The sequence below is a fragment of the Pteropus medius genome, unplaced genomic scaffold (assembly GCF_902729225.1).
Source record: "Pteropus medius unplaced genomic scaffold, Ma_sr-lr_union100, whole genome shotgun sequence".
Taxonomy (NCBI): domain Eukaryota; kingdom Metazoa; phylum Chordata; class Mammalia; order Chiroptera; family Pteropodidae; genus Pteropus; species Pteropus medius.
Genome location: NW_024349519.1, coordinates 13,499,467 through 13,513,113, shown reverse-complemented (window position 1 = coordinate 13,513,113; position 13,647 = coordinate 13,499,467). Strand labels below are relative to the sequence as shown.

The following is a 13,647-nucleotide window of genomic DNA, read 5'->3' as shown; positions in this document are numbered from 1 at the left end:
TGGATACTTAGAAATTCGAGTACAAGTGCCTGGCAAAATGCTGGATTTAATGTTAAGGCTAAAGATAGGTCAACATTTTCACAGCAGTCTTCTCTTATGGCAGAAGTCACCTGGTGGTTTCCTCATTATAATTCCCAAAGGCTTCGACCTGTCTCTTCTTTATGGCCTCTTTGCAGCAAATGATATTGTTGAACTCTGACATCGATATGCTCAGCTCTTGGCTTTTGACACTCTCTACTTTCTGGTTCTCCTTCTGCCTTTTTTATTGTCTTTTTTTGTACTCGTTTTACTTGCCTTTCTTCTTTTTCCTAAATAGGAGATCCTCCAGATTCTGTCTCTGGCTTTCTCTTCTCTTTTTACATTTCTCCCTTCTCCCACCTCTCTCTAATTTGTGACTTCAATTGTCATTCTATGTGGACAGACATAGTAAAACTGTCAACTACTGAGGACCTATACTTTGCTAGACACTTCTTACATATCATCTCACTGATCTCATAGTAATTTTCAGCCTTTTAGATGAGGAGGCAGAGTCTCAGGTAGGTTCAAAGACTCACTCAAAATATCTCAGACCACATAGCAAATAAGTGATGGAACTGAAGTTTGAGCCCAGGTCTTTCTGGCTCTAAAGAGCATGCATTTTGTTGTCACTGCACTGTCTCCCCTAATCCGTAACTCAGTCTCCAGTCTCATTTCAAAATCAAGAACTCTTCTTCTAGGACCAGCTTCTCCTCCCAACAAAGAGACTTTGTGAAACCTATACACCACCTTTCTCCCAATGACCAGGCTCACAATGTCAGGTGTCTCCATCACCTTGCAATCTTCCACCTTCCCTGCTCCTCCAGGTCCCTCACCCGTAGACTCATCAATTGCCAAATAGCATCCCTGACTTCCTCTTTCCCCTCTTCAGACTAGCCTACATTCTTGTCCTAGAGCACATCATCCCCTTAGTTAAAACCTCAGCGGCTTCTCATTGCCTAAGAAATAATGTCCAAATACCTATAATTACTACTTGAAAGTCCTATTTACTTTCCCTGTCATATCTCTCAGAGCTTCCTTTTAAGTGGACTATGTACCAGGGAAACTGGGCAGCTAGCTATGCCCCCAAGTGTTTGAGTGTCCCATATTTATGCTTCTGTTCAAGCTGCTCCCTCTTATGGGAACTCACTCTTCACCTAGCAGACACTGCCAGTCTGCACAAAGCCAACCCTGTTCAGTGTATTGCCCTCCAACACACACACATACACACACACACACACACGCAATTCCTCTCCACTAGTGCCCAGTTGAATGTCACTCTACATCTTTAAGCCTACACAGATTTTCATTTGTTCCACTCTCGGGGAATTTAGCCTATTCTACTTTTGGTGTGTTATTCTCCTCTCCATCTTACTCCTTGGCAGAGAAGGAATGTATCAGACTCTTCAGTGCATTTCTTGAAATCTTTTAATTCAAGGGACATATGGGTGCCCAATAAATATATGTTAATTAAATTTACTCAAACTCTGATGAAACATAGCAATACAAGGTCACATTCTAAATGTAATGCTTTACACATGGTTTTCATTACACCAGCAAGGAGAAATAAAATGTTTCACTCTAATGATCCCTCAGCATCTTGAGATCAAGAATGTATGAAAAACAACTATGAATACATATCCTCAAAATGATTACCTTTTTTCCTAATTTCGAAGGGAGAAAGAGCAGAAAAGAATATGCGGAGAAAAAAAAAATGTTAGGTTCTGTCTACTGCCATGTGAAGAATGCAGAGAAAACAACTTATGGTAGGATACAAGTCAATAATAAAAAAGCATGAAGAATGCTGAACTATAAAAATTCAATTTACATGTTGCTCTCCTGTGACACATAAACATTACCAGGTGAGATAAACTACTGTAATATTATCTTGTACTTAACATGTTAGCCTCTGAAAATCTTCTTTGGTCACTCTCTATATTATAGTTTATGTCTTCCTAAATGGATGATAAGCTCCCAGAGGGGAGGATATAGAGCCACTGTTACCTGGTTCTCCTCCACTTCAGCCTTGGTGCTTACTAAAAATTATCCTTGGGACTGAGTAGCAAAGAGGATCATAACTCTTCTAAGGTGTCATTCTCAAACAGTTAACACAATTTTGTAGGATGATTTTTGAGAAAAGAATCCAATATACAGCTATTATAAGAATATAAGAATTTATGTCAGATGCAGTGATACTCACTAAATGTGTAATCATGAATACACTAAAGTTATAACTTTGACTTCTCTTTAAACCGGTCAGTTATAATCTTCTTTGAAACAGCCACACCCTCTGTGCAATGCTACTGATCTTAATGAGGAGTTATAAGCAACTGGATTTGCAACCGGATATGCAAATCCATCACCAACGTTGGCAAACCTAGGCGAAGTGTATGCTGACAGAAAGCCAGTGTTTTCCCATTGAGATCAAACATTATACTTTTTCCAAACACAATTTAGTTTCTTAAACCTTGATTTATGAAATTCAAGGAATTTGACCTTACAGTAGGAATCTTCTGTTCATGTTTGCCAATGGGAAAGTTCCAGATTTTGGGAACCGAGCCATTAGCAATGACAGGGACATGAGGTCAGAAGATGACGGACAGGACACATGGTGCTTTTCACTGCACAGATAATTCTTCAGTAAATATCTGTGCACTTGAGATTTAGATTTGGTTTGTATAGCTAAGAAGTCCACTGGGAACCAACCATTTAGCCAGCAAAGGGGTTCTTAAATGGTTTACAGTCCTATATAAAAGTTACCAAAATGATTGTTAAGACATTTATATTTTGGGAGAAAGGGAAGGTAGAGAAGGTAGACAAAGACAAAATGCAATATATTCCCAGATTAAAACCCTCTGATCACTCACCACAATCATTTGAGCCACATAACTTTCAGGTCCAGTGTATTCAGTGGGGTCTTTAACCTTCACCAAGACTAAGAAGTACAAATAATGCCACATATTGTGTTCTGACTTGATGTGCTCCTCAAATGAAACAGTTTTATTATCAAACTTGTCCCTCTCGAGTCCTGCAAAACACAGGAAACACAATATATGTAATTTTTCATTTAATTAGCATAAAAATAAAACATAATAATTATATGAAAAAAAAGCTTTATTTAAGAGTGTGCCAATTTAAAATGTTACGATTAAAAACAAAACAGTACTCAAGACCTCCAGAGAAAAAGGTCATAGTTTATAGATTTCTTCCCAACTAACGTTCCCACCACCACCACACGCATGGATCCTTGGAAAAGCAGTCTTATTATAGACGTAAAATTTGCAGATAATTTAAAAAATAGCCGTATCAAAATTGTCAAATTAAACTGGACCATAAGTCTAAAAAAAAGAAGCAAAAATGATTGTGCAAGAAAAGGGCGCACTTGCTAATCAGGACAGAAATAAAAGGTCATTTACCCAGGAACTTGGATAAAATGAGGGAAGGCAGCTGAGAGAGTCATCTCTTCAAAATCATTTGTAATCAATGAAAGTTAAGTGAATGTCCACAACAATCTGTGCTCTGAGTGCTATAAAGACTCAGAGACTCATCTAGCTCCTTAGAATACTGTGTTCCAGGCATTTTTGGAAGGGGATAATCTGCTTGATTTCCAAGGTACATTTTCAGACTCTGGAAGGAAACTGAGGAAAGGCTCTGGATAGTAATATTCTTTTCTCTCAAAGGTTGAAAAATGGATAAAAGGAAATTAATGAAGACAAAGAAAAATATCTGTGGAAAAATGAATTAGAATGCCAAGTAAAATGGGATGTTGGGATTCAGTCTGGTTTTGCAGTTCAAATATTGGAGAAGAAACCAGGGAATTGAATTCTAATTCTGGCTACTCTTTTCCTAAGCATATTACCCTTTAAAGAATAAATAAGATATAAAGTATAATAAGTGAAAAAACCTGTTCCCAATGTAGTGGTTACCTTTTAAATTATATTATTTGATATTTTAATAGAAAATATCATAAAATTTAGCTGGCTAATGGTCAAACCTCATCTTATTTGACCTATCATCATCTCAGCATGCCCCAAATAAAACCCAATCCTCTTCCCCAGTCCTGCTCCACCCACAGTGCTCTTTTCTTCCCATGGCAACATCATTCTTTCAGTTGTTCAATCTGAAAGTCTAGGAGCCATTCTTGAATCTTCTCCCTCTCATATACGTACTGCATCTAATCCATGTTGAAATTCTTTTGGCTCTACCTTTAATATATGTCCAGAATCTGATCACTTCTCACCACCTCCACTGCTTCCACTCTGGTTTGAGCCATTATCATCTCTCATCTGAGTTCCTGCAATAGCCTCCCAGGCCTCCCCTTTTCCTCTTCCTCTGTATAGACTATTCTCAAGACAGCAGTCAGAGTGATCCTTTAAAAATATAAGTGGGATAGTGTTTATCCCCTTTTCTAAATCCTACCCAAGTTTGAATTTCAGATAAACAACAATTTCAGAATAATTGTTGAGTATAAGTATGTCCCATGCAATATTTATTTGCTAAACCCTAAGTGATTGGCTTTATAGCCTCTCTAACCTCATTTCCTACTACCCTCTCCCTTGCTAACTCTCATCCAGCCACACTGGTCTCCTTGCTGTTCCTTGCACATCAACCTCTGCTTCAGGGCCTTTGGACTGGTCATTTACTCTGCCCACAACGCTCTTCCAGTATCTCTTTGACTAACTCACTCACCTTCAAGTTTTTGCTCAAATCTCACTTTCTCAATGTGGCTTAAATTAATCACCTTATGAAATCCTACTGCCTGTCCCCTTCCTTTTGCCGACACTCTCAATCACTCTTTCCCCTTTTCCCTCTTTTTCCTGTAGTGCTTATCACGTCTTAATAGACTGAATATATCTGTATCAACATTGTTAAATCACACTGGACCATAAGTCTAAGGTAAAGAGGTAAAAATGATTGTCAAAGAAAAATCCTGCCTGCTAATCAGCATAGAAGGAATGTCATTTTATCCAGAAACTTATTTATCATTTACTGAATGACTATGGGCAGATATATATATATATTTTACATATATATATTATATATATAAAAAATATATATAATATATATATATATATATATATATATATATATATATATTTTTTTTTTTCCCACCAGTGGTTCCAATAGCTTAGAATGGTGCCTGGTACATAGTCAGCACTGAATAAAATATTGATTCAATGCCTAAAGAATATATTTCACTAATAAAATGCTGTCCCACTAGGGTGGCTATAATCATAAAAAGATAATAATAACTGTTGATTATGATGTGGATAGAGTCCTCATACACTACTGGTGGAAATGTAAAATAGTGCAGCTACTTTTTAAAACAGTTCAGCAGTTCCTCAAAAGGTTAAACGTAGAGCTACCATAGAGCAACTCCACTTGCAGGTGTATGTGTGTGTGTGTGTGTGTGTGTGTGTGTGTGTGTGTGTGTAGACAGAACAATTAAAAACATGTTCATATAAAAACTTAGACATAAATTGTTCATAGCAGCATTATTCATAATAGCCAAAAGTAGAAACAATCTAAATATTTATCATTGTTGAAAGGATAAACAAAATATAGTATAGCCATACAATGGATTATTTTTGTGTATTAAAAGAAATGAAGTGCTGATACATGCTACAACATGAACCTTGAAAACATCATACTTAGTGAAATAAGCAAGTTAAAGAAGACCACATATTATATGATTCTATTTATATGAAATATCCAGAATAGGCAAATCTATAGAGGCAGAAGGTAGATCAATGGTTGCCTTGGACTGAGGAGGATTAAAGATTGGGAGAAGGGGAGTGGTGATAGCTAAAGAGTATGAGGTTTCCTTTGGGGACAATGAAAATATTCTAAAGTTGATTGTGATGATAGACACATAACTCTGAATATACTAAAAAACATTAAATTGTACACTTTAAAGGGTGAGTTTTAAGGTATATAAATTATATCTCAACAGAGCTATTATCCCTAGAAAAAGAAAAAATGTAACGTAAATTTTCTCAGAATTCAATTCAAACAAGTATCTATCTACCTGTTGCAAGGTACATCGGGCTATAAAAATATGTCTACTATCAATTAATCTATAATATGGTAGAGAAAACAGACAACAGACATTCTGAAATGATATAAACTGCCAAGGAAACATAGAGAAGGCAAAATAAATTCTGACTAGGTACATTTAAAAAGGTTTCAAAGCTGTATATTTGACTAGATACATTTTAAATGGTTTCGATGAGGCATAGAGCTTTGAATGTCTAACCTTGAAACATGACTATGGCAAATAGAAAACAGATGAATGGTAATAAAATATATTTAATTTTTATTGAGCACATATTTATGCTGACAACTATAAAGAGATCTAAATATGCTATTATAATTGTAACAATCCAATCTGACCTTTTAGCATGTAAGGAAACAGATTCAGAAGGATTCAATTAATCGTTCAAGTTAACACCTCTAGTTAGAGGAAAAGTCAGCTAGTATTTAAATAAAAATATTTCTGATGCCAAAGCTGTGTGTTGTTGTCATTGTTTTGGTTTGGGGGGCTTTTTTTTTTTTGCTGTCTGGGCTGAGGAAATGGCATGGCAAAGCTAGAGATAAAAGTAGATGATGACCTGTTTGAGGAAGTGTCAGTTCCTCTGGCGTGGCTAGAAGGGAACATTTGGAAATGAAGATGAAACAATAAATTTGGCACAAACCATAAAGAGTTTTAAACACAAAGCTAAGGAGTCTGTACTTTATTCTGAAGGCTTTTGCTTGTAGACTAGCATATTCAGAGCTGTGCTTTCAGTAACTTCCTGTGGCAGGATTTAGAGGAAGACTATGGAAGAGGAGGCTGAGAGGGAGAATCCAGGGGTCTAGGGTAATGGGACGGATGTGAGGGAGGGAAACTGGTTATCGTTCATCTTCACTGGTTCTTGCTCTCTAAGCTTTAGTGCCCATTCCCATGGTTTCAACCATCATCATGCTGATGATTTCTCAATCTTTATCCCAAGTATTGACCTTTCTACTCAACTTTAGTTTCTACTTCCAACTACCTCCTGGATAAATTCTCCTAGATAGCTTATGGGCATGTCAAACTCAACTCATCAAAAATTTATTTCTTTAGCCCTTCTTATTCACTTGTGTTAATGAAGTCCCTGTCAACAAAAGAACTTGAAGTCATCCTCAGACTCACGCTCTGACAATCCACTTCTTGTAGTCGCTCTGACTTTCTCACTATTCTCCATACACACCAAATCCTTTGGAAACTCGATGTCTCCATCTAGTCTCTTTCTTGCTCCAGATAATCCTTCTTCAAGACCCAGCTCAACTACTGCCACCATTCTAACTCCCACAGACACAACCAATTAGTTGATCCTCTTTGTGTCCACAATACTTTGCTGTGAAAACTTGCCTATTTCTATCTTCGGCTCTACTACTTTATTGTCTGATTTATTTTTGTATTACCAGCACCTGGCATAATATCTGGAAAACATGCATTTCAAACAAAGTTGACAGAGTAATTGAGTAAATGAATAAGAGAAGTTGAAGAGGACTTTGAAATGAAAATTTAAGAGGGCTTGACATCCAATTAGAGGTATATATTTAAGAGGAATCAAGAATGACTGAATTTTCTGACTTGAATGATTTAGGATGTGTTAAGTTTAAGATGCCTGTAGAACAACCATTGATGGGATGATAGGAAGTAGGAAGCTGGAACTTTCTAACAGAGTTCAAGATGTAAATATACTACTAGTTCAAGAATAAATGACTTAAAATGAACAATGAAAGCCAGGGTACTGGCTGAGCTGATGAAGGGAGGAAGAAAGGAAGCGTAAGAGGAGTTCATGTGCTTAATACATACTTTTCAGGAAGAAAAAAAAATAAAACAAACTTTTCAGAAAAAAAAAAATGCTGTATTTCCCACATAGTATGAGTAAGGTAAGGGTAGACACCCACCCATCACCCAGGTATTCCCATTCTTCTTCTCTGCTTTACTTTTTTCTATAGCTCTTGTCATCATTTGACATTCTACATATGTTGGAAAATAAACTCCATAATGGCAGTGCTTTTGTCTATTTTTTGTTCACTGCAATACCCTGGCACGTAGAAGGTGCTCAATAAGTAATTGTTGAACAAATAAATGAACGAATGACTTTAATATCTAAGTATAGATAATAGGGGACTAATATACTGCTAGAAAAACATAAATGACTCCTCTCTCACAATATAGTCTTTATCTTCTATTAAATCATCTAAAAAGGTCTTTAATTCTAGGATCCTGATTGTCCTTGATAGAAATTCTGACATCATCAAATCCTTTCTTTATCTTATTATTTTGTCACACCTGGTTTGTTGACAGCTCCTTTTTACTGGATTTACAGACTCTAGTAATTCAAAATTAATAATTACTGTGGCTATCAGAGCCAATTCATTTTCTGTGTTTACTCCTTCAGCTCTGTCATCTGCTAATTATCACCCTATCATGGCCACCTTCTGGATCACTAGAAATTGTTTTCTGAGTCATAACTCTCAAACATCTGGTCATTGCTTTCAAGGCTAGAAAAGTCCCATCTGCTCTCATCTCTTGTCACAGTATCTACCTCCTCTGTCTCCTCTGTTGTTACTATGGGTGTCACTTGGTACACTCCTGGAGCCAATTTTCTCCTACTGTGGAGATTCTCTCCTCTGTTATTTATACATTATCCCTCTTTGAATCGCAACTTAACACCTAACTCTTTCAAGAACAATTTCTGGATTAATCAAAACTATTTAATAGTCTCCTAGTACAATCCCTAAATATCCCAAATATTTAAACCATTTTTGTAATAAATTCTTATAATATTTATGGTATATATTAGATCTTACACATGGTAAGTGATTCTCAGGAGTGAAAGCATATCTACACATATGTTATCATAATACTTTTCACACGTTTCTGCTTAAGGTCCTTTAATGAAAGAGAATAAAGAATCCTTATGTTACTGAGATCACAGGGATTAGCAGCTATAGGTATTTAGACCACTTTTCAATATTTAAAAATGTTTCTATTTAATTTTAAATGTTCACACTAAATTTGTTCTACTTTACAACATTCTATTTAATATAAAAATATCATTTAAATTTATTCTTAGGTTAAATTACCTAAATGGCCTCTCAAATTTTTGAATAAACGTGAAGCTTCTGGAATAAATCATGTTGATCTAATATCTCCTTGTGCCTTCTGATATATCACCCTGTACCCCTGTGGCCAAGTGTATGCCATAAAAACAATACCCTGCACATGACAAAATTTGGAATAACTTGGAATTAGTGCAACTAGATTTTCTGTTCGCAGTATATATCAATTTAGTATTTACTTGCTCTATCTTCCTTTCATAGGTTATAAGCCATTTAAGAATAGAGACGGTGTTAATTGCGAGCTGACTAATTGGATAGTCCTTAATTAAGCAAATATTTACGAATGATCTCTAATGCATACTATGAAAGCAATATAGCTTTCATATGGATAAGGCATGGGTCCAGATCTCTTAAAAAAGAGAAATTAACATGTCTGAGTGCTTACTTTCAGCTAAGCATTGAGCTAGGGATTCTGATATATATAATCTCATTAATACTCACCACAACCCCAAAACATGGCATTGTATTCTCCATTTTCCAGATGAAGGAACAATAATTCAAGGAAAAGAAACTTGGCCAACCTCACATAGCCAAGATGTAGAACCAGTGCAGACCTATGTTTGACTATAAAATGCATGCACTTTCTATAATATGACAATGCATAGCATCCAATAGAGGAGATAAAACAACAAAAATATATATAGTACCATATAACTAAGTGTGACATGAATAATTTAGGAGCAGACATGTCTGCTTCTGGTTAGTGAGATCAAAGAAGTGGCATGAGATCTGGGTCTCAGAGTGAGAGCAAGAGTTCAATAGCTTAGAAGTCTGGGCATTCCTAACAGAAATACCATAACTGAGAACACAAGGAGAGTTAAGGATGAGTAAAGTAGTTGGGCTAGAACTTAAGCTATAAATGGGAGAAGAGTGGGTGAAAAGGTAGGCAAAAAAAGAAGGGGCCCAATTGTGGGGCCCCTTATATGCCAGGAAAATTAGAGTTTTAGAGTTATAGAGACTGCAGTCGCTATTGATAGGCTTTTGAGTAAGAAAATGATGAATTCAAAGTGGAAATAAGTCTGGCAGTGCTGAGCAGGCCATTTGGGGGTGAGCCTGAAAAATCTAAAATTGTTTCCTTCTTCTTTTCTCAAACTCAGCTATTGGTACCGCCATTCACACAGGTACCTCAGCTCTTTCATATCCACTCCAAAACACTGGGATTTAAAAATTTTACCTCCTAAATATTTCTTGACTCTGTCTTCTACCCTTAATATGGCCACCACTAACTCTCCTGAATCAAGGTTTCATTACCTTTCACCTGGACTATGGCAATAACCTTCTACCTGGTTACTCGGTCTCTAGTACTGTCCACTGATGAATGACCTCCCATAGCAGTCACAGTGCTCTAAAACAAAAATTAAACACTGTCCTCCTTTACTTAAAATTCTTTAATGGTTGACCATCCTCTCTATAAGTCAATAGAATAGAGTTCAAGCTTTTTAATATAAAGGGCCACACATGATTTGGCCAACCTCTTCTCTTGGCATGCCCTGCTCTGAAATTTAAGCTCCAGCAACATTGAGCTGCTTGCAATAATTGAAGATTCTCATTGCACTGTTCTTTCCTCCATGCTTTTCCTTATGCTGGACATTCTGCTTCTACTCACTTTGATATGGCTATCGCTCTTCCATCTTTTACCAACGGCTCCAATGCCATCTCTCTTCTCAGAAGCCTTTCCCGACTCTTTCTTGTCTACTCCCTATCACAATCTGTAGAGGTGTAACAACCTGTGAACTTCTTAGGTAGCAATGATATTTATTGTGTTTGAATTCTACAACAGATTATGAACACTCCAAAGAAGGGCATGTCTAATTTACATTTGCTTCTTTGGAATATAGCTTATTATTACAGGTGACTGCTTGGTACACCTCCAACTGTTGGAAGAATGTTAGAAAGGTTTGGAAGAGCCATTGAGGGGAATGAGACAGTTGAAAAAAGGGAACCAAGAAGGGAATGGGATTTACTGAGGGTCCCGTTTAAGTTACATAGAATAACACAGTGAAGCCCTTATGCTTGTTTCGTGACTTTTATCAAAAGATTCTTCAGCCCAACATGGAAAAAATAGTATAAAAAATAGTAAAAAAAAGTATAACCTGCAGCTGGTGATTATTCAAGGAGGGGGAAGGACTCTAGGGTGACAAGGGCCAGCTATGGAGACAACTAAAGCCAGAAAGTGTTGAGGAGATGAACAGCCAAAGGGAATGGGGGCGGGAGGGACGTTGGGCCTAAGAGAGCTAATGATGGGAGAAGGGAAGGCAGTGTGGTGAGAGTGAGAGGCAGGGAGGAAGGGGTCATGGGAGAGGGGGAGGGAGGGAAGGAGGAAGAGAGAGAGAGATTGAAAACAGAGAAAGCACAGTTCAGAATCCAAAACACAGTGTCAGTGAGTAAAAGTTCAAATTGCTGGAAAAATCATCTATGGATTCATAATCTAACAAAATAAAATAAAAATCATTCTGTTATTTAATCAATATGTTACTGCGATTAAAAATCTGTTTGCCAGGCGATAGAACCTTTTAGTATTTTGTAACACATTCTATAGTCGGAGAATCATACAAATTACAGAGATAATGACAAGATAGCTTTGGGATGTAATTCTTCTATCTATTTATGGAACAGAGAACCCCAATCCAATGCTTGGTTACATAATCTGAGTTTTGTCCAGCTTTCATTTTGAAATAATTTTTCCCAAAGCATGACAAGTAAACACCATTCTAGCCCCTCCCTTCTCCAGAGCAGTTTCTTCATCTAGTATTTTAGTATCTTAAGAACATTTACCACAGATGAAGCATGTTGTCTTCAGAATTTCTTCTTTTTTCTGTTTTTCACTTCTGAGATCAGCAAAAGTATCAATGATGACACCAAAAATCAAGTTAAGAACGATAATAATAACAATGAAATAAAAAAGAAGGTCATATACCACTCGGGCAGCAAAAAGGGGTTCCTGAAATAAAAATTTAAAATAAAAAATATATATACAAACATATTTTTAAGGCATGGTGATTTTAGCACATTTTCTAGCATAGAGAATATATTCAATGAATGTTGGTAAATTAATATAAATAGTATTCCAAGTTGGAAAAAGACCCACTTTCTACCTTCATTTTCTTTAAGTGTTATGCAAAAAGCTTCACAGTCTGTTCCCAGAATCCTTTCCATTCTGTAGGATTTACACTACCTCCCCCAACTCCCACCCTGTAAAAGAGAGATTTACCTTTATTAAAAACCACTTTACTATGTCATTATACTAAATGCATTTTGGTGCAGTGGGTTACATTCCAGAAGTTGCACAAAAGATATACAAATATCAGTTCCAAAAGTCAGCGATTAGGGAGTTGAGGAGGACCTAACAATCTGTCAGTTTCTGAGTAGGTTTTGTTCTTGGCCTTAAAGGATCAAGTGCATACAGCTCAAGCTATTTCTATTTGATGAACAGTATTAAAATTCACATTAGTGATCATGTAACCCAACTGTTTCAGAGATGAGAAAACATTAGATAAACCAACAACATGATACAGCTAGCCTTTTGGAGAATTGAGAATTTTTAAGCTCCTAGCTTAGCACTTGAGTTTTGGCAGCTAATCAGTTTTTCAGTCTTGCCATTTTAATATATAAAATCTTGTTAGAATTTGTTTAAATTTTACATTCATTGTTATAAATAGTGGAGGCTATTAATCTTCAGCTGTTAAGAGTAAATCTCCATGCTTGAGACACCTGATAGACAAGAGGCAGCCTAGTTTCTGTTTCTTATGTAACACTCAACTCCTGTATAAAGTTTGTAGTCATGATTTTGTTGCTGTAATACAATACACAGTTCAAACTTGGAAAAATGTCATAACCCCACTAACGACATAGAGTTTTAGTATATTAGCTATTTCTATGAAATCCTAGCATACAATTAATTGGTTTTAGGGCCACCGTTATACTTTTAAATCAAATGATACAATATACTACTCTGAAAACAAAAATCATATTGTAAGTGTCATTTTAAAAGTTTTTAAAAATAATTATGTGCTTCTTGGAAAAAAAAAACCCTTTTTTCCAGCTTACATCTTTGGATGGCCTTCTCAGCACGTCTCCCACACCACCTCCATTCCTGAGGCCCTGGTTCAGAACGGTGACAATGCACATAAGAAGAGTGTCACATGTCCTTTCAATTCCGTCTTCATACTCTTCATCAGCTATAAAACACACAAATTAAACAATGCAGCAAACCTGTGTTTTTAAAATATATTATTATCTACTTCCAACGATCTATTTCTTTATAACTGTGCCATTACACAATTTTTTGAAATCATACAACATTTTTTTTATATGTAGCAGCCCATGACTGCCACAGACTGTCATTATGCTAAATGCATTTTGGTACAGGGGGTCCCATCCCTGAAGTATACAATGCCCATTCTGAAAGTCAGTGATTAAGGAGTTGAGGAGGACGTGCCATTGAGCAAGTTCCTTAACCTCAATATTCTCATC

General features: G+C 36.4%; 1 protein-coding gene across 1 annotated transcript in view; it reads right to left on the bottom strand.

Annotated features, from left to right (window-relative positions):
* Positions 1-13,647, bottom strand: part of ITPR2 (inositol 1,4,5-trisphosphate receptor type 2) — a 421,207-nt gene that overhangs the window by 36,484 nt on the left and 371,076 nt on the right. Inside the window, exons 53-55 of the mRNA XM_039882456.1 lie at positions 13,222-13,352; positions 11,950-12,115; positions 2,883-3,043 (exon numbers count right to left, since the gene is read on the bottom strand). Coding sequence (XP_039738390.1) covers positions 2,883-3,043; positions 11,950-12,115; positions 13,222-13,352 — 458 coding nt within the window. The remainder of the gene's footprint in view (positions 1-2,882; positions 3,044-11,949; positions 12,116-13,221; positions 13,353-13,647) is intronic.